General features: G+C 42.6%; 4 protein-coding genes and 1 long non-coding RNA gene across 7 annotated transcripts; 3 read left to right on the top strand and 2 right to left on the bottom strand.

Moving 5' to 3' along the window:
* Positions 1-1,417: 1,417 nt before the first annotated feature.
* On the top strand, positions 1,418-6,882 carry layna (layilin a). The gene is made up of 8 exons (XM_086177466.1): positions 1,418-1,756; positions 2,065-2,085; positions 3,315-3,612; positions 3,755-3,912; positions 4,001-4,039; positions 4,128-4,184; positions 4,257-4,353; positions 5,011-6,882. Exons 1-8 carry the CDS (start codon positions 1,681-1,683, stop codon positions 5,714-5,716), a joined length of 1,452 nt encoding a protein of 483 aa, XP_086033592.1. The 5' UTR covers positions 1,418-1,680; the 3' UTR covers positions 5,717-6,882.
* alg9 (ALG9 alpha-1,2-mannosyltransferase) lies at positions 6,787-13,440 on the bottom strand. Of its 2 annotated transcripts, XM_086177464.1 has the most exons (15): positions 13,246-13,440; positions 11,902-12,037; positions 11,638-11,772; positions 11,405-11,475; positions 11,218-11,306; positions 10,836-10,971; positions 10,649-10,736; positions 10,313-10,418; positions 9,782-9,904; positions 9,055-9,209; positions 8,816-8,945; positions 8,434-8,581; positions 8,147-8,276; positions 7,940-8,070; positions 6,787-7,501 (listed from the first exon to the last, which is right to left on the bottom strand). In XM_086177464.1, the coding sequence occupies exons 1-15, from the start codon at positions 13,383-13,385 to the stop codon at positions 7,378-7,380; spliced, it is 1,842 nt and encodes a 613-aa protein (XP_086033590.1). In that variant the 5' UTR covers positions 13,386-13,440; the 3' UTR covers positions 6,787-7,377. The 2 variants fall into 2 exon arrangements, with proteins under 2 accessions (XP_086033590.1, XP_086033591.1); XM_086177465.1 differs by lacking the exon at positions 13,246-13,440 and having other exon boundaries at positions 11,638-11,747.
* LOC147216648 (uncharacterized) lies at positions 12,950-15,285 on the top strand. The gene is made up of 2 exons (XR_015109092.1): positions 12,950-13,256; positions 13,358-15,285. It is a non-coding gene; the product is annotated as an uncharacterized LOC147216648 (long non-coding RNA).
* A 277-nt stretch (positions 15,286-15,562) lies between these two features.
* On the bottom strand, positions 15,563-21,719 carry fdxacb1 (ferredoxin-fold anticodon binding domain containing 1). The gene is made up of 5 exons (XM_086177463.1): positions 21,274-21,719; positions 20,045-20,201; positions 17,741-17,944; positions 17,481-17,639; positions 15,563-17,385 (listed from the first exon to the last, which is right to left on the bottom strand). Exons 1-5 carry the CDS (start codon positions 21,449-21,451, stop codon positions 16,182-16,184), a joined length of 1,902 nt encoding a protein of 633 aa, XP_086033589.1. The 5' UTR covers positions 21,452-21,719; the 3' UTR covers positions 15,563-16,181.
* A 281-nt stretch (positions 21,720-22,000) lies between these two features.
* Positions 22,001-27,480, top strand: LOC147216646 (mitochondrial import receptor subunit TOM40B). Of its 2 annotated transcripts, none has more exons than XM_086177469.1 (10): positions 22,001-22,140; positions 22,630-22,829; positions 23,201-23,268; positions 23,354-23,446; positions 23,552-23,653; positions 23,744-23,849; positions 24,710-24,832; positions 24,915-24,991; positions 25,082-25,184; positions 26,014-27,480. In XM_086177469.1, the coding sequence occupies exons 2-10, from the start codon at positions 22,646-22,648 to the stop codon at positions 26,151-26,153; spliced, it is 996 nt and encodes a 331-aa protein (XP_086033595.1). In that variant the 5' UTR covers positions 22,001-22,140; positions 22,630-22,645; the 3' UTR covers positions 26,154-27,480. The 2 variants fall into 2 exon arrangements, with proteins under 2 accessions (XP_086033595.1, XP_086033596.1); XM_086177470.1 differs by having other exon boundaries at positions 22,005-22,342.
* Positions 27,481-27,516: the final 36 nt, after the last annotated feature.

Here is a 27,516-nt window from a genome sequence, read left to right as displayed (position 1 = left end):
AGTTGTCATCGGACGAGAGACAGAGTTCATCCTCTGACCGTCCGGAGATGCATCTGGCCGACGGCTGCCTCCCGACCTCGCTCTTTTAAACGTCATGTCCAAATTCTGTTAACTATTTTTTTTTCTGTTATCTATTATTATCCTAACTGTTGTTGTTGTCGCTTGTTTCTTCTATTTATACCTATTTAGATTCACATTCATATTTACTACCTCATGCATTAACACAACATGTCCTAATTTCATTATCTATTTTATTTTACGTTATTTTATTTTATTTTATTTTATTTTATTTTATTTTATTTATACTTATGTTTTTTATATTTATACTCATACACAAAACAACTACATATAATCATATACATGCACATGTAAATACCCATGTATATAGGTTGCATATATTTTTACATACCTTTAACTTTATTTTATTTATTTATTTTGATCTTTACTGTTCTTTTTATTTTATTTTTATCATTTGCTCTATTTCTATATGAGTTCTATTTTGATTCTCGTCACTTGTTTCTTCTATTTATATTCATATTTATTGATCTTTTTATTGTTGTGCTGCTGTGGGGGATCTTCAAAGTCTTATCTTATCTTATCTTATCTTATTTTATCTTATCTTATCTTATCTTATCTTATCTTATCTTATCTTATCTTATCCTCCTTACTGTCCTTCATTCGTAATACACATTAATATCAAATGCATTCGTGCAGTTATATAATTTCGGACTTTTAAATTTCCTTCCCAGGCGACTGAAGGACAAATAAAAAAATCTGCAAATAGATGAATAAATTCATCATGTATTGTTCAAAATGGACACGTTATGGTGGATTTCCGAATAGCTTGTATTCCCCGTTTTAACTACATTCACTGTTTTCTTTTCACAGACAAGGGTCCCCCTGTAAATTTGATAAATTCCTGGTGTTCTTTAAATCCAAAAGAAATAACCCAGGGACCAGAAAACAAACATTTTTTTTAATGAATTTAAGTGTAATATTGTTTAAAAGTTAGGTATGACCAGCAATACTCTATCGGATTTATTTTCTCCTTATTATGTTGGAGAGAAACTCAATTACTGTGTGTCTGCACCTTTAGCAGACGCCCACCACATGGCCCGGCTTCAGTCTGCATGTCCGGGGGTAAATTTCACCCCGAATATTTCATATTTAAGATTCAATACCAAATATAGTTTGAACATCAATGCCGTGAAGTTGGTGTAAACTGTGTCTTGTCCAGAAACACAATCCGGCAATAACACTGCATATCCAAGATGGATATTTCTAAAAGCCCTGATCAAGTTAGAGGGGATCGTTTTCGTGTAAGTTTCGTAATGATAATACCCTGAGCTGGGGGGGCGATAAAGAAAGGAGTGAAATCTGCCTCTTGTCAGCGTTTACGATGAGAAGCACTCGCGTGATTAGATGTCTCACGATCGATGCCGCCTCTTCTCCCGATCATTAAGTCGGCTCTTAACAGATTACGGCCGGTCCTTCCCGGCCCCTCCTCCGTCTCACATCTCCGCCGGGAACGGAAGGAGCGGGACTGTTCTTTACACCCTCCAGCGGTTTCTTCGAGCTCCCCGGCGCCCTCATTTGAGGTAAAACTCCAGGACGACCCGACAGCGGGATGACCGAGATTAGTTCCAGGAGGCGGCGGTGATCGAACGACGCCCGGCAAACATGGACCTTCTCGTGATCCTCTGTCCCGTCCTGCTATTCTGTCTGGATTCTTCAGGAGCCGCCAGTCTCATCACAGGTAATGGAAACCCAACTGTGTTACCGGACCGCTTATTTTCTCCAAGATTCAAGTGTTTTTTTGTGATTTCGTAAAAGAGCTGCTCGCATGCAGGACGCGGAAACGTCTTTGTTTGCCACGTTTCATATTGTTAAGCACATTTTAATCGACATAGAATAGATGTTTTTCTGAATATTGCGTTTACATTGCTCTGCCGTGGAGCAAAAAATGCATTCAAGGTGAACCCCAAACAACTGATTCACCTGTTTTTTTTTTTTGGTCGTGACCTGCGTGATTGACCTCCCGCGCTGGACGACGGGCTTCTGAAGCGGATATATTTGAAGCCAGAGGTAAGGATCGCAGTCCGTTTCGACATATTCTACCCTTGTTATCGAATATTTTGTCCTGTGAGGAGTGTTTTTTCGAAATCGGGGATAGATGGGCGCAGAGCATCCTGTTAATACCCGTCTCTGCAGCATCTGGATCTACCTGAGTGTGTTTGTGTCTGGATCGGATTATTCTCTGATGCATCATCAAGTGACTGATCTACCGAAAGGGGGAAAATGTATCAGCTGATCAGACGATGAAGTATCAGTTCACTAGTGGCTAAATTAAATCTGAAAAATAACCAAAAAGGGGAAAAAAATGACCTCAAACTGGAAAACACATTGCATAAATATACCTGAATATTAAAAGAAAAAAAAAAGATTAAATTAATACTTATACAAAAAACTACTACATGTAATCATATACATGTACATGTAAATACCCATGTATATAGGTTACATATATTTTTACATACCTTTAACTTAATTTTTATTTATTTATTTTGATCTTTACAGTTCTTTTTATTATTTGCTTTATTTTTATATAGAGTTCTATTTTGATTCTTGTCACTTGTTTCTTCTATTTATATTCATATTTATTGATCTTTTTATTGTTATGCTGCTGTTACCCCCCTATGGGGGATCCATCCAGACAACTGAAGGACAAAAAAAAACCCTGCAAATAAATGAATAAATTCATCATGCATTGTTCAAAATCGACACGCTATGGTGGATTTCCGAATAGCTTGTTTTTGTCCTGTGAAGAGTGTCTGCTCGAAATTGGGGATAGGCGGGCGCAGAGCATCCTGTTAATACCTGGTTCTGCGGCACCTGGATCTACCTGAGTGTGTTTGTGTCTGGATCGGATTATTCTCTGATGCATCATCAAGTGACTGATCTACCGAAAGGGGGAAAATGTATCAGCTGATCAGACGATGAAGTATCATTTCACTAGTGGCTAAATTAAATCTGAAAAATACCTAAAAAGTGGAAAAAAAAATGACCTGAAACTGGAAAAGAAATTGCGTAAATATACCTGAATATTTAAAAGAAAAAAAAAAAGAAAATTGAAGAAAAAGTTTAGTAAAAAAATCTGAAAGAAAACTTGCCGGATGGAAGGAAAATGACCTGGAAAAGGTATAAATAAATCCGAATATCCGGAAGAAGAAATTTCAATCAACGACGCATGCGAGGGTTCTGCTCGGTCTGATTTTAACCCAGAATGATGAGCAGAGCGTGCCGTCTGTGCACAGGTCAGCGTGTGTGCAAGGCAGGAAAAGGCCGTCCGTGTTACAAACTGGCCTACTTTTCCGAATTCCGGCGGCGGCTGAACTTCGCCGAGGCGGAGCTCGCCTGCCGACGCGACGGGGGCCAGCTGCTGAGCGTGGAGTCTCCGTCCGAGCAAAAGGTCATAGAGCAGCTCATCACGGAGCTCCGCCCAAGCGACGGAGACTTCTGGATCGGGCTCCGTCGTAACCATGGAGACGGGGAGAGCAGCACAGACTGCTCGTCGCAGTACTACTGGCTGGATGGCAGCAAGTCCACCTTCAGGTGGGTGGGAGCTTCCATTAAAGGGCCAAAAATCAGCAGATGGTCAATTTTAGAAGTGTGACTTCGTTCAAATATCATTAAAAGCCTCACATTAAACTACGTATCCCAACATTTTTGCTGCTTCACACACACTTGTTTGCAGGAACTGGCACTGGGATGAACCATCTTGCGGCTACGAGGTGTGTGTGGTCATGTACCACCAGCCGTCGGCGCCCGCCGGGATCAGGGGGCTCTACATGTTCCAGTGGAACGACGACAATTGCGAAACAAAAAACAACTTCATCTGTAAATACACCGCAGGTAAACACACACACACACACACACACACACACACACACATACGCAAACGTCAATGCTTAGTGATCAAGTAATTGTTTTGTCTCCCCAGAGAATCCAACGCCTCCTTCTCCTAACTCCACACAGCCAGGTATGTAGTCAACCGTATGATTTTTTTGGACATTTCACACGGATCAGGTTTGAATCTTTCTAAAAGTCACGCATGGCTTTTGTTCCAGACGTCATTCCTCCGTCTGTACCGCGGGATCCAAGCGGCCACGGCCCGAAGAGTCCAGGTTGACTAACTTCACTTCTGCGACTCAAACCCATCTCTCCACGCACCTCTATTTGTCTTGTTGTTGTTTCAGACGTAAACCTGGCTTATGTTTTCATTCCGATGATCCCCTTGATACTGCTGTTCCTGACCGTGACCGGGGTCTGCTGCTTCAAAATGCTCCTGAGGCGGTGAGAATCCAGCGTCTGGTCTCAACACCAGCCGAACAAGCGATAGTCACACAATGTCTTCTCTAAAAGGGACAAAAATCAAGTTGGTTTAACTCTCACTCAGTTTCTTTGCTCATATAATTAGTATTATTACTGGTTTCTTTTGTCATATATATAGTGGACATATACTGCCCAAAAAAATAAAGGGAACACTTGAACAACACAATGTAACTCCAAGTCAATCACACTTGTGTGAAATCATAGTGTCCACTCAGGAAGCAACACAGATTTATTTTGACTTGTTTTAAGGACATTACATCAAAGTTGGATCAGCCTGGAGTTTGTTTTTACACTTTAATTTTGAGTGCGATTCCTAATCCAGACCTCCATGGGTTGATACAATTGATTTCCATTGATCATTTTTGTGTGATTTTGTTGTCAGCACATTCAACTGTGCAAAGAGCAAAGTATTTCATAAGAATATTTCATTCATTTAGATCTAGGATGTGTTTTTTAAGTGTTCCCTTTATTTTTTTGAGCAGTGTATATAAATACAAGCACCAAATCCCAACGCGATAGCATTTTGGTACTTCTGCCTCTTCCTGCAAGCGACAGCTCCTGCTTTTCGACCGTCGGTGTTCAATGTGCCGCTTGTTTGTCTTCCTTTGACGGAGTCAGACGGAGGAAAGAGCAAAAGTCAGAAGTGTGCCAGACCGACCCGGGCGTCTGCCCCAGCCCGGCGCCGACGGACGTCTACAACGTCATTCGCTCCCAGAAGGACGACGACCTGGTCTCGACACGCCCGCAGACTAAAAACACCTCCTTTTTGTGCTCCTCCCCTGACACGCCCACGGGCGATTACGACAACCTCGGCGGTCGCGACACCGAAAGCGGCTTCGTGACGCTCGCCAGCACGGAGAGCAGCTTTCTCAACTATGACCTGAATGACTTGAGCCTCGGGCGTCACGCCACCCGAGACTTCTACGACACCAGCTTGGGCCGGAAGAGGGAGCGGACCGACGGCAGCCTGGGTCGCTCCGGGCAACGGGAGTTCTACGACAGGAGTCTCGGTCGTCGTACGACAAAGAGCGAGCACTTCGGTAGCGGCACGTACAAGGACCACGGGCTGCACGACGGCAGCGTCCGAGGAGTGAGCGACCTCTACGACCCCAAACCGAGGCCCGCGGGTCACACGATGAAGGCGGACCTCTATCAGATGTACACCACCAACGGCAAGGAGGACACTTACCAAAGCACCTTGGGAACGTACGCCAACCGCAAATCCTACATGGCCAATCTAGATAGCTACAGAAACGGCCTGAATCTCGATGTGGGAAGGAGATACTTCAATGAACAAGAATGGATCAATAGTGAAAGATATTGATCGTTCTGGTCTGTGTTGATTGACAGAATGGTCACATCTGCACGCAGGAAGCTGAAATAGCTTTTAGCAGGCAGGGTGATACATCGGTACATATTGAATACTGTCCAACTGTGAGGTCTGATAATAAAGCGGGAATTTTTATGTAATTTAACAGGCGGGACACAATTTTGCAATCTCTATTGCCCTTTTTTTTTTTTTTTTTTGCTGATATTCCGCACTTCCTTAACTTGAATAGCTGCTCTATTTAGATTCTCCATTTTCAAGAATATCCAGGACGGCTTGGGACAGAAACAGTGATATGACTGTTCAATTCTTAAAAAACAAACAAACATGGCACTGAATTCCACAAGACAAACAACATGCGGATTTGTTTTAGACTAAAATTGAAACAAAAAAATTCTCCAATAATCGGAAACTCAACCAAATGGAAAGTCAGCTCAACAACATGCAAAAAGGTTTCCCTTTTGGGTGTGAACTGTTACCTTAAAGTTTTGTGCCACAAGAACCACAATTAGATTTGCCTCCCATTTATTCCTCAACGGAGGCGCCAACAAACAACTATCCGATTATCCGGACAAAACTAACCGCATTTTTTTTTTTTTTTCCCAAGAAGGGAGACAATGTCTTGGATTGTGTGTTACTTGGTCTAAAAAAAAAACAAACAAAAAAAAAAACATATAAAAATAGTGTAAAGCAGCATGTTTGCATGGCCATGTCATGCTGCCCTTGCTCGCTCAGATAACTACCGTAGCATCAGAAATGTGTTCTGCTGCTAAATCTGTCTTTAGCCTCAGTAAATTTCAGCCAGGCTACCTCGAACCCATTTTGACAAGATTTGCTTGGGGAGTCTGTGGGACACCAGGAAATCCTGTTTGGCATAAAACGCCTTAAATAGTGATTTATCAAGTCAACACTTGATTCAAAGCCTTCCCTTCTCTATTAAGTTAAAGCCAGAAAAACAGAATGCTCACAAGTTGGGGGGAAAAAAAAAAGCTCATTCCGAGAATTTAACAACTGCATTCTGACAAAGGCGATGGCATGATGATGAAGAGAATGAACAAATAAAAGCATCATTGGTATTATTTATTCAATGTCTTGACACGTCTCCTGTGACAGTGATTTGTATGTTTGTTACAGAAATAAATAAATGCAATTACAAAAAAGATCTTATTGCAGTGCGGTACATCATTTCCTGTCTGATTTCAAATCAGGAGGCCGGTTCCCATGGTCCATTATTCACATTCAAAGTTTGGTTTTCACATCCTCCACCACTTTCTTTCTTTCATTCATTCGTTCGTTCCCATCACTCTCAATCAACGGAGCCGCACGTGGTAGATACCGTTCACAAACCAGCGAATGCGACGACAACTCTTACATTACTGAATAAGGACAGATTCCCCGTGCAGGGCTCGCAGTGTAAATCCGCTGGAGTACATTCATGGAGACAGAGATGAGCTCACACTGAGTTAAAACCACACACACGCACACACACACACAAGCACGCACAACTTAAAGGGCCTGATATCTTAACTGTTTTTAGACAGGTAATTCAAAAAACATGCAACAACCTGATTTGCACATACGCACGCACACACACACACTTGGGGGGAAATGAATGATTACTGTTTTTGTGTTTGGGGCTGCTCCGGAGATTTTGAAAATCAGCCGTGCGTCCGGTTTCGAGACTGCTTTTGCCGCCGTGGTTTCAAGATGACGTAGCGTTTGTAGAGGGTGTGACGTTCCGATATGAATGGGATGTAGAAAGCTCGGAAAAAAGGAGAGGACCTGGAGAGGAAGAAGCAGTGGTAGAAATTAGTCATAAGCTATCATTCGAGTTCTATTTAGCCCTGTTTTTATGTTAATTGGCAACCTGAAATGTTTGTGTTACTTAGTGTTACAGAGTGATTTATTCAAACATATTTCAACATCTGCTTCGGCAGAAGTCCAAAGGGGCTTTTTTTTTTTCCCCCCATGAAAGCAATTTTCCAATAAATTGTACTAGAGAATGTATTAGTGTCATCTTGTGGCCAAAAAATAAGTAAACAAGGCTTTCAGACATTGGTGTAATGCAAAAACTGCACATTTGTGGGTGTAATTAGTATTATAACAACAAATGTCCAAAACAAATAGCCTCTCGAGGATTTGTAAAATTGGCGTTTCCATACTGCAAGCAAGCTAATTGGTGTTACCCGATATTGGCTGACAGATGAATGTGTCAATTACCGTGATGCTTGGAGGAATGGTTTATATGCGATGACATTCCACTCCTCTTTGTTGGCTGCATAGCCGGGCTCAAGTGGCGTTTCTTCATCTGTATCCAGGTCCACCAAATAGTGGCATTGCCGTAAATCCACCTGCATGACAAATACATTTTGTGCTTCTAATCCGTGATCAACGGATTCAAGTGTTGCATGTGTCTGACTGACTCACGTATCTGGTTGGCTCCTCAAGGTTCTGGTCATTCATATTAGCTGGTATGAGCTGCGTGGCGAGAGGAGCGGCGGCGTAATGCTTTGGCAGCTGCCCTCTGAACTCTGACTGAATGAAGTGCAACTGCCAGCTGGAGATGGAGAAAACGAACTTTCAGCAAGAGGCGTTCATCTCGGATGCGCATTTACACCTCGGTCTGAAGATGAAGACCGCATTCGGACGAACACATTAACGCTAACTGGTAGGTTACCGTTCGTGTCATAACACAGGAAAGCGGGCACACTGACTTGTTTGGTAGTAAGAAGCTGCTCGGGAAGCGGTACCACTCCTTGCCCACGCACACACTGACGGGTCGGCCTTCGGGTACCGAGTGCAGGGTTGGATCCTTCGCGATGCGCTGAAATTCTGGGTACAGGTCGAGAGGAGCGTGGTAACCTACAGAGAGAGGAGGCAGCAAGGAGGACTGACACGGTGGAGCAAATCCAGACACAACAAGGTAGGGCAACTAGCAACTTTAATGCAGAAATGCGGTTTATAAATAAGTGTGTGCGTTTCTAAACTCTTAAGACAATTTGTGTACGAAACGATAAGTCAATACAGCTCTTTGACTGCGGAATTCTGACTGATCTTATGGAGTGATGTGCTGTGTAGACTAACACACACACACACCTCTGAAGAGGGCAACTGAGCGTGACAGTGACAGCACTGTGAAGACCACAACGGCACTCAGAGCCAACCAGTTGGAGGAGACGGTGTAGTGCTCGAGCCGATACCGCTGGAAAAGGAAGTGGTAGCATTTCTGCAGGAAAGGAAAAAGATCAGCATGAGACGAAATCAAATGATAAAGCTTTGCAGAGGTTTTGGACAAGGTAGGTAAGGAAAAAAACAAAACAAAACAATTCAGACACCTGAAGGGAGGAGAGAGCTACTGCCCCGCTGAGGCAGATGAGAGGGTAGATGGGGAAGAGAAATCTCTCTTCTTTGTGAGGTCTGGTGAAGAACACCAACATCCACAGGTACATGGGAGACAGTGTCAGCCAGTATGGACGGCCCAAGTTCTGCACTGCGGAAAACACAGGTGTGGACAAACACATGAATATGCTATACATTCAGTGAGAGACCCAATTTGATTGAATCTGTAGGAATTTTGTGGTGTCAAAGTGATATGGAGGTAGATTATTTCATCTTTCATGAATGCTGTGGTGGTGATACACTTTCTGATCATGTATATAGTTCATTGATTTTAAGTGATTTTAGGTAATTTCTTGGTAGTAGAAACAAAAATTTAAGGTCAAATAAGTGATCTAGTAGCATTTGCAAGGTTTTTTACATGTCACTGCATCAAGAGATGAATAGGTGATAAAAATACAAAACAATAATTAGGAGAATAAATATTGAGAAAAACTTTAAGCATCAGTAATATGATGGATACATTTTGAGATAAAAATGATTTTGAAAATTGTGTTTTAATTCCATTATGCTGGAATCAAACCCATTTACTGGAACTATTTGCTTATACCTGCGCAGATATATAAAACAGAGAAGCAAGAAAGTGTGTCGCTGCACATCACAAACACACAGCTGTATGTAGGCTAACCAAACAGCTGTTCTCTAATAAACAGACGGAGGCCTCACCATTGAACCGGTGCAACAGTGTCTCCATGAGGGCGGTCAGAGGCAGAGAAAACAGAGCCAGAGCAAACACTACATTGAAGTTCAGGACGCCGTTCATGAAGTAGAAGTGCCACGGTTCGGTACCTGAAGACAGAATACGACACTAATTTGATATTACATATCGAGCTTGAACTGTCAATGGAAAGATAATGCACTTATTTTGATATTCTCAGAGCAACCAATAAAGAAGGGATGATAACTGCTGTCATGAAAAACCACAAGCTAAGACTTTAAAACAGATATAATGGTAATGAAATGCTGGCAAATCCTCTGGAGTCCAATGCAGAAACCTGAAATTGTTAAATTGTTTTCCTTAAGATCCATCCACTGAACTAATACCTCATTAAACTTTAAATGACTAGGCGACCAACGCCACCATTAAATGTGATTGGAGCCCAACTGGCTCCCCTGTTAATGGGGTCAGTGCTACTTTACAGCCAAATTCTAATGGCAGCGTAATGTGAAATAATACAATAAAAATGTGTTAATTACCATACAAATCAGGCCCATGTGGGGTGAAGACATTATATAGCAGGATATTGAGAGGAGCAATGACCATTTTGCCATAAAAGAAGGAGTCCACTGCCACCAAAGGTACCTGAAACAGATGTACGACATTAGCAAATGGTACAAATAGAGGGGAAAATAGAGCTGGAGCTTTGTTTTTTTTCCCCAGCAAATTTTCTAGGGCGAATTCCCTCGACTGTTTTCAAAATCACTTGACAATTAGTTGAAGTTACCTCTAAAAACATCAGCCAAAAACAGACTGCTGCTGAAAAAAAAATCAATTATTTCAAGTGTTGATGTGCCTTTTGGTAATCTTCTCACCAGCAGCAGCAACAGAGCGAGAGCGGCCCAAGTGACAAATCCTTTCCACTGCCTCCTCAGCACCAGAAGGTCAAAAGAAATGGGAACCCTGCACAGGATATACCATTATCACAGAAATATACTTTAATGAGCAGGGCTAATAACAGTATTAATTACAAAAAAAAGACAGTACAGCTTATGACCGTACCCAATCAGAGCGGAGAAAGGCCAACCAACGATTGCTCCGGCAGCTACGCCCAATACGGCGAGTGGCGTTGAATCCTGAAACCACCCCGTCATGGCAACCATTGTTGTGTACATACAGAAAGAGGAAGGCAAGAATGCTGAGGGAAAGAACAAAATAAGAGAATAACAGATTTAAAACTGCTGATGGGGATAATGTAACTGACTAAACACACCCACGTCTCTTCGGTATTTACGAACATTATAAAAATCACCAAATCATCATATTTCCTAATGTATCAATAAAGTCTAGGACATGACAACGCAGTTCGTGTTGATATATCATCCAGCAATATTCTAAAACAGGCATGTGCCCAAAGCTGAGAGACGATAAATATTAGACAAACCTGCAGAGGAGCAGAACATTCCAGTGCTCAGGACAAGAAAAGCCAACATCAGGCGGCCGACATGCAAACCAAACTTCTTACAGACTGCCCTGTGACACACACGCACGCACACACACAGTCAACATATATAGCATTACCAAATCCAAGTTGTGATGCAGACTAGTAAATTATGAGGCCGGTAACTCACTTGTAGAAATAGAGTTCGCAGACACAGCAGGAGAATGCTAAGACACATCGCACAAAGTAGAAGACCAACACCTGGAACAGAGTCATAACATTAGCCTGTAGTGACTTCAGACACGGGTATGATGTTAAGACTACTTGTGTTTATCTTATGTTTATCGTATCAGGTCAGCCATCTTACTTCATGATGCAAAAACAAAAGCGAACTTTTAAAAGAAGAGATATTATAATAGATACCTTGTTTGTCTGTAGGATGTGGGCATGCAGACAGGCTGGAAGAGCGTGTAGCCATAAGTAAGCGTAGGACCTGATGGCGTACAACGGAGAATATTCCCATGTTTGCATCCCTGTGCCATAAAGCAGGTAGTGCATCTGTCAAAACAGTCACCAAAACTATTACCAATATTAACCATTATGACAGGGTGATTGGTAAGGAAGAGCTGTCTACAATACATAGGAAAGGTTCTGCATGTTGTTCATTTTGCCGAGATTATTACTCACAGGCTCCCAGTAATTGAAAGTCTCGTCACAATCTGATATATTGCTGAGCAGAGCTGCGCAGAAACGTGCCGAGAGCAGACATTTGAATGCAGTTGCACCTTCAGGCGCCCAAACCTGCCCTCCACGGCTTACCGACCTGGGGAACAACATCAATGTGTTATTTGATGTATTTGATTTAAGAAAAATGGTTAAAGTCTGCATTAAATAAAACACACATCATTTGATAATTAAATCAAATTGTATGTTGATAAAAAGGAGCTCAAAACACAGGAATTATGAAGATTAAGAGCTTACAGTGAGGGGGGGCTGCTTTCGGCTCATCACTACTTGCCTCCTTTTAAATGCATACCCATATCAACTTCTTGATTTTTGCATTCTTGTGCGGTCCTTATTGTTATTAAACTTTCTTACAAATGAGTTATTGTCAAATATATTACCCAAGCACCTGATCTGTTCAATGCAATGTAATGGTGTTCTAATTCAAAGTTTAAAGCATTATTATATTGCGATTTCGGTGTGGCTTTTCTTTGTTATCGAGACAAATATCCGATTTGCAGAAGAGGTTGCGCTCTATGTACACTTGTCACGTACACTATTTACGCTTTTGTGCCATAAACTGGATTCCGCAAACGTAAACCCGGAAACCAAAACGCAATAACATGCAGACTGCAAGTATGAGCCATCGTAAAATCAAAGAATAATAAAGTGCTTATATGTTTGCACTGCAATAATAAGACTTCTTAATCTCCTGCAACTCAGTTCCAGATGTGGCCAAGGTGCGCTTGTTTTGCGACGCGGAGCATCCCGGCTATTTCTCGCTGCTGTTTATAGAAACACAAATCGTCCTGTCGAGGGGAAGGGGGGGGGGTTGCCTGACCACACTTGGCATCAGATTAGTAAGATTAGTCAGCTCAGAAAAGAGTCAGCATTCATCCACACGTTACCTCTTCATTTTGACACGTCATTTAAAAAAAAAAGGTGGACTGACTCCGCCGCGCCTGTAACGGCGGCTCGCAGTGTCGCGATAAAACACACGGGGGAAGTAAACTGTTGACATGCATCCAAAACCCGGCACAGGGGAAGAATGAATTAATGAAGGTGCGGAGAACCGTATTCTTTCCATCACTGCGGGAACACAAGCAAAAGACTCGCGTTTTAACGTTTTGAAGACGCTGTCTGTTGACTCTAAACGCGGTGTTATGATTAAAACTTGATCTACGTGTCGTTATATTGCTAGCTAGCTAACTAGCAAGCTGGCTAACTAGCTAGCTTGCTTCTCTACCCGGACCCGCGGATGGACCTGACGGAGCGGCGGGTCTTAACCTCCACACAGGTCCGACTTACTCTTGCCGGAGGTCGGTGACTTTGCCGTCGTCGCCGCCTTTCTCGTCTTTCGGCGGCCGGGTCTCGGCGGAGGCGTTGACGTTGTTCCCATCTTGCCTGCTCCCTCGCCTAGTTCGCTGCCGAAGCGCCTTGGCCGCCATGTTTGCGGACGGTGGCTCTTCGCTCCGAGTCCGGCTTCGTGGGTTCCCGATGCTCTCCGTTTATTGACGGCTGTCACCATGGAAACGACCGCCAGTCAATAATAATCCGACGGTCAAAAGCAACATCCCACTTTCGTCACGCCTGGAACATACATTTGAATGATATGTTGTGTGTGTTGTGGGAGTCTGCAGGACAACCTTCCCAGCATCCTTTGCTGTGGCATTCAGAACTTTGCAGCCTCTTATAGCAAAACGCACAGCAGGTCAAATGTTTTTGAGCGTTAGTGCCACATGTATGCACACATTTTAGTGCATATGTGATGCATTAACCCATGCTGCGTTTTTAAAACAGGCAGAATGTGGATGCACCGTAACCGTAGATGTCCTTATCCTTAAATGCAGGACTCTATTTGTCACCTGCAACCTGACCTGCTACAATATTAAACCTCATCACCCCGGCACTTTTATACAAGGATCTCTCGCTATAACGCGGTTTACTTGTCACGGTTTCCCTAACGCATCTTGCGTTGTGTTCTGCATTCTGATTGGCTAAAAAAGTCACTGCTTCTTCTCCACCTGTGCGTCAATAACGTTGCAGTTTAATACGTACACGTACGTAAACCAGCTTGCCAAATTTACATGACGTACGTGCAAATCCTCTTGCAATTTTGAGTTTCTCTAAAACCCATAATGTTGACAAAACGCTCAAAAGCACCTGCGGCAGGGCCCAAAAGGCAGCGGAAGATGCTATCTATCGTAGAAAAAGTTAAACTTCTGGACATGTTAAGGGAAGGTAAAAGCTATGCGGCTGTAGGTCGGCATTACGGAATTAATGAATCTTCCGTTCGTTCCATAAAGAAGGAAGAAAAAAACATAAGGACGACAGCAGCAATAAGTTTTAATAAGGATGCAAAAAGGGTTGCAACTGTCCGCAACAAGACCATGGTAAGGATGGAGTCTGCATTAGCTCTGTGGATTAATGACTGCAGGAAAAAAAACATTACGTTGGATACAAACGTTATCCGCACAAAAGCGAGAATACTGTATCAAAACTTTGCTGACAATGACAGGGAAGAGGAGGATGCCGGGCCATCAACAAGAGCTGTTCACGCAGTACCAAGCGCGTTTAATGCCAGCAAGGGCTGGTTTGAAAACTTTAAGAGACGCTTTGGACTTAAAAATGTTTCTCTGCACGGAGAGATGGCCTCTGCGAATACCGCTGAAGCAGAAGCCTTCGTGGACAATAAGTTCACAGCGATCAATGAGGATGGGGGATATAATGAAAGAGAAGATGAAGAAGAGGACACAAGTGTGGCTAAAGATGAGGAGGAAGGACTAACCCTTGGTCGCTTAGCAACCATGGTGAGAATGGCCACTGAACTTCAGCGAGTAGCTCAAGAATGGGACCCTTTGACGAGCCGTTCATTACAGTTCTCCAACATAATCGATGGTGGCATGTCGGTGTATAAGGATCTTTTTGCAAAGAAGAAAAAAGAGCCACAACAACTGCCTATCACTATGTTCTTCTCCCGAACACACACTCCCGCACCGCGGGTTTCAAAAGAAGAAAACACTGCAGAGTCAGGATGCAGCGGCTCAGTCTGAAGAGCAGTGAAATACACCCGAGTCACTATTTGTCCGACTGTACTTTTTGTATTTTTTTTCATAATCATTTTTAATTTTCTCCCGTTTAATCCAATTACTCGGGTCGTGGTGGGCGGTGCTAATTAAAATTATTATTTAACAGTACAGTACAGAAGTTATTTGTTGAAAAAAACGTTTCTAAAGTACTTTTATTTGTGAAAAAAAAGAATATTGAGCCTGTAAAATGGTTTGTTCTTTCTTTTCAATGTATAATAGAGTATTTAATTGTATAATTATTGTAAAAAAAAAAAATAAAGGTTTCTACTTCACAGATTTTGCCTATCATAGGTTCTTTTTGGATTGTAACCCCCACGAAAAACAAGGGTATACTGTACTTTCTTTTATGATCATTGATGGGATTTATTTTGCCTCTATATGTTGTATCTGTTCACCAACTCCTGTTGGAAGTATGAGTTGAGTGCTTGTAAACAATTCAGAGGTTGAACACGAACTTGTGGATTAAGAGACGTGGCAGTGGACCGGGTGTAAACATGATGCAAACTGTAAGTCTTCAATGTCAACTCTGATTAATTAAATCTCTAATTAAGATTCTCTTTATTTGCAGTGGCTTCTTGATTCAATAAATGACAACACTCCATTTACCATATGCCAAATAACATAAAGCCGTCCCCCTGTATCCACAGTTTTGCTGCTCTATTTGTGATAACATAAGATTAACACTGATCTGACGTGTGACTTTGCCAACAAATGTATTATTGGTAAAAGAGGCAGTGTATATAAATTTGTTTTCATATTGCCAAGCACTACCTAAAAATGCAGAATCTGCACACTTATGCGTTCCCCTTTTTCATACTGTTATGTTGATTTGACATCAGTAACATTCATTTAACCAACACTTGTCTGTTTCATAACAGGTTATTGCATTGTTGAAAAAGCACAAGGCTGAATAGAATTTAAGAACATTTTAAAACACATAATTTAAAGTAAACACTAATAGACACTACATTGTGGTTCAAAGGCTGACTATATATGTCTCCTAAGGTCCTTTAAAAAAAAAAAAAAAAAAAATTTAAATCACTTTTTGGTTTCAGTTATAACATGTGTTTTGCATGAATACAGGCTCACAGTTACAAACACACTGGTAATAAAAATGTACGTAAACGTTAGAGGGCAAATACCAAATTTTGCAGGCTATCTGATGGTAACTTCCAAGCGGGATGAAAGTAAGGACTCCAAGTGTTTATGAAAGTGCAGGGCCTGCGTGTGCGACAGAGCATGAGCGTGGGAACGATAGACGAGTCTGTAGCAGTAACTGATCTGGCTCAGGTCCGGGTGCGAGAACGAGTCGATGAGCTTTACTTGCTCCACCGTCCCACGGCTGGCCTCCCTCACCAGGGTGTGGAACTTCTTCTCCTCCCACGTTGGCCCTGTCCAGAAGCTGATGTCGAAGCTGAAGAGCTCGGGAAAAAGGGAGAACGGTCGAAAAGCCGTTCCCGGCGGCGTTTTTTTGGCGAACTGCTTTAAGAGGCGCGGGTCATGTGACCACAACAGGCGCCAGTCAGGGAGCGAGAACAGCAGCACGGCGAGAAGATCCAAATTGAAGCGCAGGATGACACTTGTATCGTCACTTTCGACACTCGCAAGCACTTTACCGACTAAACCCACGGGCTGTGCCGTAAGTAGCAGGCTTCCCTGCTCTGTTGCCATGGAAACCCCATGGGGAGCGAGCAGCGGTTCCAATTTCTGTTGAAGCAGTTTAACCGGCTCGTAATCTGACGGAAGAATCCCTCTGAGAAGAAGCTGGTGAAATACGGGTTGAGCCCAAGGGTGGATGGGAACATTCCTGAACACCAGACCGCTAATGCCCGACAGGAAACAAGCTTTATCCTTCTCATTTCCTCCGAAGTTTTTATTTTGCCCATCTGTCTTACTGTAAACCTTGTTGGTCCGTTCTCCTTTTTTGGCCAGGAGATCTTCTAACTGGGGGTGCAGCGTCGGACGCAACAAATAACCGGTTTCTCCATCGGGACGCCACGCAGGCCTTGAGCCCTCGGCGCCTCTGCTTCGGACTCTTTCCGTGCTGTGAGCGGCGCCGCATGCGGCCGACGGTGTTTTCCGTGCGTCTGCGCGTCTCTGACAGTCTGACGGCGTCGGCTGTTGTTTCCCTTTGTCTGCCGGGGTCGGGACGTCACAGTCGGGCTCCTTCTCGAGCGGGTCGATCCAGTAGCAAACTTTCCGGTCCGTGTCGTGGCACTTCGCCTTGAGCTGTTTAGCCGTGATGAGGAGGGGGAGGTTTTCCGTCTCCATGGAGACGGACCACTTCTCCGCAAGTGCTTCTAGAAGTAGATCGTGTGTGAGTTTGACAGGGTGGCAAGAGTCTGAAGATAAAAATCCCCTAATAAGAGAGAAGGTAGAACACAGTTAGCGGATACTTAACATATTTTGACGTCAGTTAAATATCCTGCATTGGTGGATTTCTCTGCAAAGCACCTGGATATGTAATCACTGAGCTCGGCCGGTACGTCGTAGCGGACTTCCTCCCCGTTAACAAACTCCTCCACCCTCAGCGTTTGAGTGCATCTATAGGGGAGGCTGCGAGTAAACACGTGGAGCAAAGCATTCTCCACATGAAAGCCTTTATCCTGGCTCCTGCGAAAGGACAAAACCTATATTTGGACCGCGTCCTGATAAACGCACGCGCGGAACGCACACTCCGTTGGTCCATCGCAACACTCACCTTACTGCCTTACCTGTAGCCGGTGCACTTGTAAGTCTGGTGTTTGTCACTTTCAAAAGGCTGGACGTCACTGAGGATTAGATGTGCCTCTGCTGCCATGGCAGCCACCTGCCAGCTGTTGTGCCACTCTCGCTTCGGCCGGTCCGCCGGCGTGCCGCCTTGTCCGTTGCACAGCGAAACATGGACCTCCCCGTCTTCGGCCAATACATGAACACAACTGGCGACGAAGCAAAGTTACGGGTTCTGTCATCCAAACTGAACTCGGTGCAAGGATTTCGTTGGCATGAGATGAGATGACATCATTTGATCTTCTTCTTCTTCTTTTGGCTTTTCCCGTCAGGGGTCGCCACAGCGAGTCAACTTTCTCCATCTAACCCTATTCTCTGAATCTTCCTCTCTCACACCAGCTACCTTCATATCCTCTCTCACTACGTCCATAAATCTTCTCTTTGGTCTTCCTCGAGACCTCTTGCCTGGCAGCTCCAATTCCAGCATCCGTTTACCAATATATTCTCTATCCCTCCTCTGTACATGACCCAACCATCTCAGTCTGGCTTCTCTGACCTTCTCTCCAAAACATCTAACATGTGCTGTTCCTCTGATAGACTCATTCCTGATCCTATCCATCCTGGTCACTCCCAAAGAGAACCTCAACATCTTCATCTCTGCAACCTCTAGTTCTGCCTGCTGTCTTTTGGTCAATGTAACAGTTTCTAGTCCAAACATCATCGCTGGTCTCACCACTGTCTTGTACCCCTTTCCTTTTATTCTGGCTGAAAGTCTTCTATCACATAGTACCCCTGACACTTTTCTCCACCCATTCCAACCTGCTTGGACCATCTCTTCACCTCTTTTCCACACTCTCCGTTGCTCCGGACTGTTGACCCCAAGTTCCTGAAATCCTCCAGCTTCTTGATCTCCACTCCCTGCAGCCTCACCGTTCCACCCGAGTTCCTCTCATTCACACACATATATTCTGTCTTGCTGCGACTAACTTTCATTCCTCTCCTTTCCAGTGCATACCTCCACCTCTCTAGATTTTCCTCTACCCGTTCCCTGCTCTCGCTACAGAGCACAATGTCATCCGCAAACATCATGGTCCATGGAGATTCCTGTCTGACCTCATCTGTCAGCCTGTCTATCACCATTGGGAACAAGAAGGGGCTCAGAGCTGATCCCTGATGGAGTCCCACCTCCACCTTGAACTTCTCTGTTACCCCTACAGCACACCGTACTACTGTCTCACAGCTAGCATACATGTCCTGCACCAGTCTACTGCCACTCTGCACCAGTCTACTGCCCATACTTCTCTGCCACTCCAGACTTCCTCATACAATACCAGAGCTCCTCTCTTGGCACCCTGTCATATGCTTTTTCTAGGTCTACACACACACACACACACACATATATATACATATATCTATATATATGTATACATACATACATACATACATATATACGTATATATACATATCCACATATATGTGTATATATACATATATACACTTACATACATGTGTATACATATACATATATGCAAGTATATATTTACATACATATACATACATACATATATATTATATGTACAGTAATATAACTTTCATCATAGTTACACTTCAACTACCCCTTTGATAACACATGGAATCTGACTGAAGCTGGGCTTACACAAAAACATTTTCACGGCCTTGTACTAAAAACTGAAAGTCGGAGAGAAATTAATGGAGTCTCCCTGGAGTCGCGGAGGTAATCTTAGCTCGGGCTTTTCCGACGACAATGTCAAACGTCAATCAGCTCCAGCAAAATGGGGGAAAAGGTAACCTAGTAGACAAACAATCACCAAAGCGGTATTGGTGGCAGACACGGTATTTCTTTGGGCTTCGGATGAACGGGAACGGCGAAGGACGTCCCGGTCAGCATGGAGCGGACGGCGGAGCTGTGGGCAGAACAGCCCGGCTTGTACCATGTCATCTCTCTGACATATCAAGACCGAGCGGAGAAGGAAAAGCGATGGAGTGAAATAGCAGCGGCTCTGCAAATACCAGGTGAAATATTTGCATGGTGGGGAAAAAAAAATGCTGAAAAAAGAATCCAGTTTTAAATAGTGAGTAAGATTCACAGCGTGAGACGAGGCTGCGACTAAGAACTCTAGCAAGTGGGAGATGACAATTTTTCCACAAGTCTTTTCCAAATCTTTACGTCTTGGAACGTATGCGTGGCTTAACATGCACAAATTTTCAGATTCTAAACTCTTCTGATCGCTTTTGATGCAAATCAGAAAACTTTGTGAGTGACGGTATTGTGTGCAGTGTAGCTTTACCTGAGGAAGAAGTTTTTAAGCAGTTGCCTGTTCTTTTTAACGCCACTCTTTCTCCCACAGTGCGGAAAGTTAAACACCACGCGGTCAAATATCCGTCCCTGGAGGGGCGCACATTCTTCCAGCTTTGTGCAATCCACTTCAAAGAGCACTGTTCCTCCTGCGGAGCAGAGAGAGATCGCAAAAATATTAATAATCGGTTTGGGAAACATGAAAAAAAAAAAAATCTGAAACCTGTGTTTGAAGAGATATATTTGCCTGGAAATGAAAAGTCAATACAAATGATGAGCGTTTCCCTCCTGCATGATAAGAAGGGGATTATTTTCACATTTATTTGTCTCGGAGAGCTCTACATTCCGTGTTCATGGCGAGTCATAAATATTTTAGGATAAGAACACAAACAACGTCTCTTTTATGATCTCGGAAAATGTAACATGATATAACACATCTGAAAAATCATCCCACTTTTCTTACCGTTTTTTGTAACTCATAATTTCTTGCCAAATTCAAGAACTTTCCTTGCTGACATCCAGGTGATTTCTTACAGATGTAAGTAAAATGTTACACTGATTGTTAAAGACAATAAAGTTTGAATTTATTGCTACCATTTTCCCATAAACTTGAATAATTAATTTAGCAAGAAAAGAATAATATATACATATATATGTATATATATATATATATATATATATATATAGCAAACAATGATCCTTATCTTATTCTCTGTATGTGCAAAATGTTTTACTGTACAACAAAATGTAAATACATGCGTAAACGTCACATATATTTTAACATACCTTTATCTTTTTTATTTCTTTGTTTTGATCATTACTGTTCTTTTTGGTCCCCTTTTATTGTTCGCTATTTTATTCTTTATTTTATATAGAGTTCTATTTTGATTCTGATTCCGATCAGGACTGTGAAAGTCTGTGTATCATAATTCTGAATAATAATGAAGTTATTATCGCCTGAAAGCGCAGCACAGAATAAATTCTGTTTTTTTTTTCATTCAAGTTTTACACATTCAAAACATCAAAATGAAAGGACCATTCAGGCAAGTCTATACAAATGCAATTCACATTGTTAAATGACCTTTCTGTAAGGCATTTCTTATTCAAATATTTTTATATCAAAAGAAAACTTTTATAACAACACAATACAGTTGCATTTAAAAGTTCAGATGCATGCATGTTGTTGTTTTTATTCGCATAAATGTCGGTGAAAAGCCGCACCTGAGTCCCTGACGGTCTGGACGTTGGCGGCTGCTCCCTCCTGCCGCAGCGCCTCCTCCTGCGGCTGCAGGCAGGTGGCCGTAATGATGGTCCCCGACGTGGAATAAAACCGGCTCAAAGCGGCTGAAAAAGAGAAGTTTCCTTCTCCCACCAACAAAATGGACCTTAAAACAGACATGACCGGTCTAACATTAAATTAAAAAAAGACGCACTCACAAGAACTTGCAGCCGTCCTTGCGTGTCCCTGCGGCGGGAGGATACTCGCCCGGGGACACCCGTCAATCTTTTCCCCGGCGAAATGAAAATCGCGCTTTCGAAAACAGCCGCGACACTTAAAGTCCAGTGCAGGCACCGCCGGGAGTCGTAAGGTGTTTGAATACGTTGGAAAATGGACTGTTTGTTGACCTTCTCCCCGGTCGCCGGTGGAGCCAACGGGGAAAAATAAAACCGGGATTCTCACCTGTAGCCCGCATTGACATCGGGTTGCACTTAAATGAGTCCGACTGGAAACAAAAAAGCGGAACTTTTCCCTGTGTGCACTAAATATTGAACCCAATCCGCCAAAATAGCCACATTTCTAATTCAATTTAGGTATATTTGTAAATAAGTAGCAGTTTACTTCCATCAGATCCTTATTTGAACTAATTATAGTATTTTTTCCAAACCACGGAATTCCGGTACTGTTTTCACCGGGATATTTTCATGGTTGCACAAGACTTCTGGAGGAGGGACCTAGTTTCATCCGAGCATCAGTCCACCTCGTCTGTCATCACTTCATGATATAAGACACTTTTGTTTTTATTTTTTTCCCCAATGTGTGTCTATCATCTCTGCACGGATTTATAAAGATCTGTGTTCCGATTAGAGGTAGGCGTTTTTGGTCAAAAATAAAGATAAAATAAACGTGAAAACGTCTTTTTTCTGTCGCTGCTAAGGTCACGCAAGCTAACGGAATTGCTGCACCTGCAACTTAAATAAATACATTTGTAAAAAAAACAAAACAAAATCACAGCCCTTCAGGACACCTACCTTGACAGCCATTACAATTCAAGTGCTTGTTATAAATCAGGTTAGTGATATGAATTTAATCCTGGGTGACTTACATTGTGTTATGGTAATCTAAATAACCATTACAGTTATTGATCTGTAATGCAGTCAAAACAATGTTAATGACCAAAGACAAATAAGTTCCTCTTGTAATAAGTTAAAAATAAACTAAAGTGATTATGCTTCAATATTTTTTGAATTTTTCCATCCCTAAGCAGGATTTTTAATTACATATGATAATCATGAAAGAAAGTTTCCGAGAGTTGTGATATTAATTGCACCTGTCCTTCCTGTGTCTCTGTCATGCAGGGATAGTTGCGCCCACATGGGCAGCGTTCTGGCTTTGTCTTCTGGTCGGGGCCATCAGAGCTGGCCTTTCTCAACGGACCCGCCGCCTTGCCGCTGGAACACACATCCTGCCCACTGGGACAGCCCACCGCGCTGGGAAAGGAGAGATGGGCGCCTGCGTAACCCAGGGAGCTTTCACTCTCTCCACAGGAGCTGCAAAGGTTTGTCCCAATTCAGACAATTCAGACTGTTGTAGTGATTTTCCAGAGGCTAGAAGAGAACCCCAGCTGTTTGCAAAGTGGGGTTCGTTTAGCCCTGGGTCTCAGCAGATATGCATGGGCTGGGAGGAGAATTAGTGTTTATTTTAGCCATAATCATCAGCTTTTTTTCCAGTACATGCTAATGAGTGTTTATTTTGTAATGTTTTTCAAAGAAATACTTCATGAATTAACCAAATGATAGAAAGAAGTGACCTAAAAGTCAGGAAGAACTGCCAAACATCTAAAGAAACAACTAATAAAATCAACAAGAGACCACCGAACACTAAATCTGTTGTTTTGCTGTTTTTTTTTTTTGCTGTCAACCCCCCCAGATGTGTTTCCTCAACAGATTGAAGGAGTCAAGATGATTGTCAATAAAACCCTGAGCAGCTTCTTCAAGGTGACGGTTCGCGTACACACCTCCATGCAAAGTGACACAGAACGGTTCTTTAACTGATCTTTTTTCCGGTGGTGATTCACCCCAGGTCAGTCATACTCTTCACCTGAGTGCAGTCAGTCCTTCATACTATCGGTTCCATGTGGAACACCTGCAGTCTGAAGATTACGGCATGGACAAGGTTGAGTAGGATATTGTTAAAAATGTGATATGGTTAAAAGGTACTAGAAATGAGAGGGCGGTTCTTTTTTTAAGCTCGCAGGTTACATCCTGATCCTTCTTCTAGGACGCCCCGGCGCTGATTGGCGAGATGGATTCTTCGGGCAGTTTGAACGCTCACGCTCTGCTGCATCTCACCGAGCGCGTTCGAGCCAGGACAGTCTTCCAGGTGAATCCGCGCCGTCGGCCTGCATCAATCTGTCCCTGCTTTGTGGAGGAGAAAACGTTTTATTCACTCGGATTCCCCGCTGCGCTTCAGACCCAGCAATCCCAGTTTGTAACCTGGCAATTTGAAACGGAGTACAGAGGGAACGACTTCACTGCTGCGGTAACCATAGCAAACCCAGACATCCTCAGAGAGTCAGGTGAGAGAACTACTTATCCGCCGTAATTTATAGAAATAAATTGGAAATTGTATTTGCATGTTATTGCTTTTGCATAAAATGTAGCTTAGTGTATTAATATCTGAAGATTACATATTCAGGAAAAATCACACATCATCACTGGCATCAAATTATAATGATAGTCACGATCACACAATGATTTATGACAAACTGACAGAAGCACATTATGCTCAAACTCAGACAAAAATGGACAAATTAAAGCCTGTCCATGAATGTAGTTTCTTTATTTTCAGATTAGTCACGCACCAAGCAGGAATTGGCAGAAATTACATCCATATCAGTGTTAAAAAATAATGTGAAATCAATTAAAAACTGAAAAAAACAACACCTGGAAATTAGCAGAGAATTGACCTGAAAGTCATTGAAAAATTACTGGAAAATTGACATGAACGTCTTTCTCTGCTACGATAAATATGTTATGAGTTTCCGAAATTAGTAATGTTTATGGAGTTTCATTTTTATAAATCACAGGCTGAAAATTTGAGACGTTTATCCACTACGTCTGCCCAGCTGATTTCACGTCAGATTTCGTTCTCTAAGAGCTGAAGAATGTGGAATCGTTTACCAAGCATTTAAGTAAAAGCGAAAAAAAAAAAAAAAACAAATTAATCAGACATGCTAGTAGTTAATGTACTCTAATCTATAGTTAATCTATTTTAATCACGACGACTTTTCATAACTTTGCAGAAAGTGTGAAACATATTGATACCGATGAGCAGTTTTCCACATTGTTACGCTCTGATTGCAGATGTAAACACGTCATGCGTGTCTTACCGCAGCGGTAATCTCTGGGGTGTATTTGTGTGTTTTTTCCTGGCCAGTTATCCTGGTGGCACACTTCTTGCAGAGCGTGTCGTCTGGCCTGGTGTTGGGAGGGGAGCTGGTCTACCACAGAGGCAGAGCAGAAGAGGGAGGAATCCTCACTCTGGCTGGACAATATTCAAGTAGGAATTTCATTTTCCTTTATTTCCATCAACCAAAACTTTTTCGCACGCTTTTTTTTTTTTTTTTTTTTGTCTTATTTAGGACCAAACTGGGTAGCGACCCTAAATGCAGGGAAGGGAGGTGCCCATGCTAGCTACTATCACAGAGCTAATAAACAGGTAAAAGAAACCCCGCAACTCAGTTCCAACACACTGACTGCTTGGAGCGCTTTTTGATTGTGTTTTTTTGCAAATCTGCTTGTTCATCAGATCCAGGTCGGGGTGGAGTTTGAAGCCAGTACCAGGACACAGGAGACCACAGCCTCTTTTGGCTACCAAATGGAGCTACCAGAGGCCAACATGGTCTTTCGGGGTAAGATATACTTTATTGATTCCCTTAGGGAACATTTTTTGGTGACAGCAATGCAACAATGAAAGTATCAATAAGTATAAGTATATAAAGTTGGAAAATTACCGTAATTTCCGCACTATAAGCTGCTACTTTTTGCACACGTTTTGAACACTGCGGCTTAAACGATGATGCGGCTAATATATGGATTTTTTTTTTTTTAGGCTAACGCGCTTCAGGCCGCCAAAACATTTAACCTCGTCACACCGGATCAATGAAATTACTGTAAAATTCTGAGGCCTTTCAATTCCGACACCGAAGAAGACGACTTTAATAAAAAAAAAATTCTGTATAAATAACTTTTAATTTGTACTGCCAATTGTACTCGTTTTTAGCTTTATCTACCCCACTTGTAGTTTTTAATTTGATCTCATTCTTACTTGTTTCGAGTTTTATCTACTGCTTCCATACTGTCTTTAATTTAATCTCATTTGCACCTGTTTTTAGTTTATCTCCTGTTTTTTATTTTGATCTCATTTTATTGTTGTGCTGTGCTCTGCTTTGCTTGTAAACTTGTCGACCCTGAAAATGAGGGAGACCTCAGTGGTCTTACAAGTATAAATAAAGGTTATTATTACTATTATTATTATCTCACGTTACAGCATGGACCCCTGCAGCTTATAGACAAGTGCGGCCTATATATGGACACATATATTTACTTGTTATTTTTAACAGTGCGGCTTATATTCAGGTGCGCTCAATAGTCCAGAAATTACGGTACTCTGAACATTGCCGTATAACTGTTTCCCGCATCACCTTGTTTTGATGAACCCGATGTCACACGTGTGTCCAGGAATGATAAACAGCCGCTGCATAATCGGAGGTGTGTTGGAGAAACGTCTGACGCCGCTCCCCGCAACCCTGATCATGGGTGCCTTTGTGAACCACCGTGGCGATAAACTTCAAGTGGGTCTCGGAGTCAACGTGGGATAACCTCGCTCATTTATCTGCTGGACTCTCAGGTGACAGCCAAGACCTCCGTCCAGGGATGGGCTTTCATGCACTTCCTGATGTTCTAGTCCTCCAAGTCTAACTAAACCACCTGGGATATCACCGAGTGATGTCGTGGACCGTCATGGTTTTCCAAAATGTTTCCTGAAGCCAGTGCGTCTTTTGTCTTGCAACCAGAGGGAAGTGAGGTTTATTTATTTTCTCTTGTAAATGAATCCTAGGGAACAAATTGCTCAACGTTACCAGGTGCTCAATATAACAGTAACAGGAATTCTGTTGCCTCCCCTGGGATATCGCGGTCTTAAACCGGGCTCCGCCTTGCCTTCAGGACAGTGGAAAAGGAGGCGTTGCACTTACATTTTGGTACAGAAACAATTCATATAGAAACATAATGCAAATGGATTGTATAAGAAAACAAGTGCGTATTTATGATTTTGCACGTTAATCACCATACTTGTACACTTTCCTGTATTTAAGGGAAAAAAAAAATCATGCCGCTCTCATTTGATGAGAACACTGAGCATTCTTTTGGATACATAAGATAGCTATACCGTCTCCATATTTTACTTTATATAGGTTTTGTTTCCAAACACATAGCCCAGTGGCCGTAAGGCCACAGGCATCATTGAGATTACCGGTTCAAAAGCATGCAATTAAGCCCTAAACATGGAAAATACCCCTAACTTCTTGTTATGAAATGTTAAATCCGAGCGAAAATATGCTGTGCTGTGCGACGGCACTCATATGCTTTCTATATTTGCTCACGTTTAACACATCGGCCTCACGAGGGGTTCATTTGTATATTCAAAATAAAACCTCGTGTTCAAAAAGGTACTCGGACACACCACTGCGGATGAGGAAGATGGATATCGTCGTCCTGCCGATTACACAAACGCGCGCCTCGAGGAGGTCGATGCGATTCACTTTGTCGGACGGAACTTTGGCCGGGTTTCAGTAAAAGAGTCAAATGATGCTCGAACAAAGGATGACCCCTAAAACGAGTTTGGGAAATATGAGAGCCTTTGTCGGCCGCTTGTGTGAGAAGAAGATTTCCTTGTCAGGAATAGAAACGTGGTAAGGGAAACCCGTCATTAACGCCAGCCTGAGGGGACGCGAGAGCAGCCGCGGCGCCGCCGTAAAGATGAGCGCAGCCGGAGACACCGACTTGCACTAAACACGCTGCTTCTGGGCATTCCCAGTCCTTTTTGGCATATAAGTTGCATAATTATAGATTATTTAACATACTGTGAAGGTACACGGGAGAGGCTGTATTTGGATTTGATTTATTAAAGATGTTTTTTCTATTGTAGCTCCCGGTTGTCTTATTTTAAGTCTTGCTTAAAAG

This window comes from Fistularia commersonii, chromosome 29, assembly GCF_037954325.1.
Source record: "Fistularia commersonii isolate RoL2024-O1a breed Wild chromosome 29, RoL_Fcom_v1.0, whole genome shotgun sequence".
In the NCBI taxonomy this organism is placed as follows: domain Eukaryota; kingdom Metazoa; phylum Chordata; class Actinopteri; order Syngnathiformes; family Fistulariidae; genus Fistularia; species Fistularia commersonii.
Note: the sequence above shows the minus strand (reverse complement) of the source record. Positions and strands in the feature narration are given on the sequence as shown.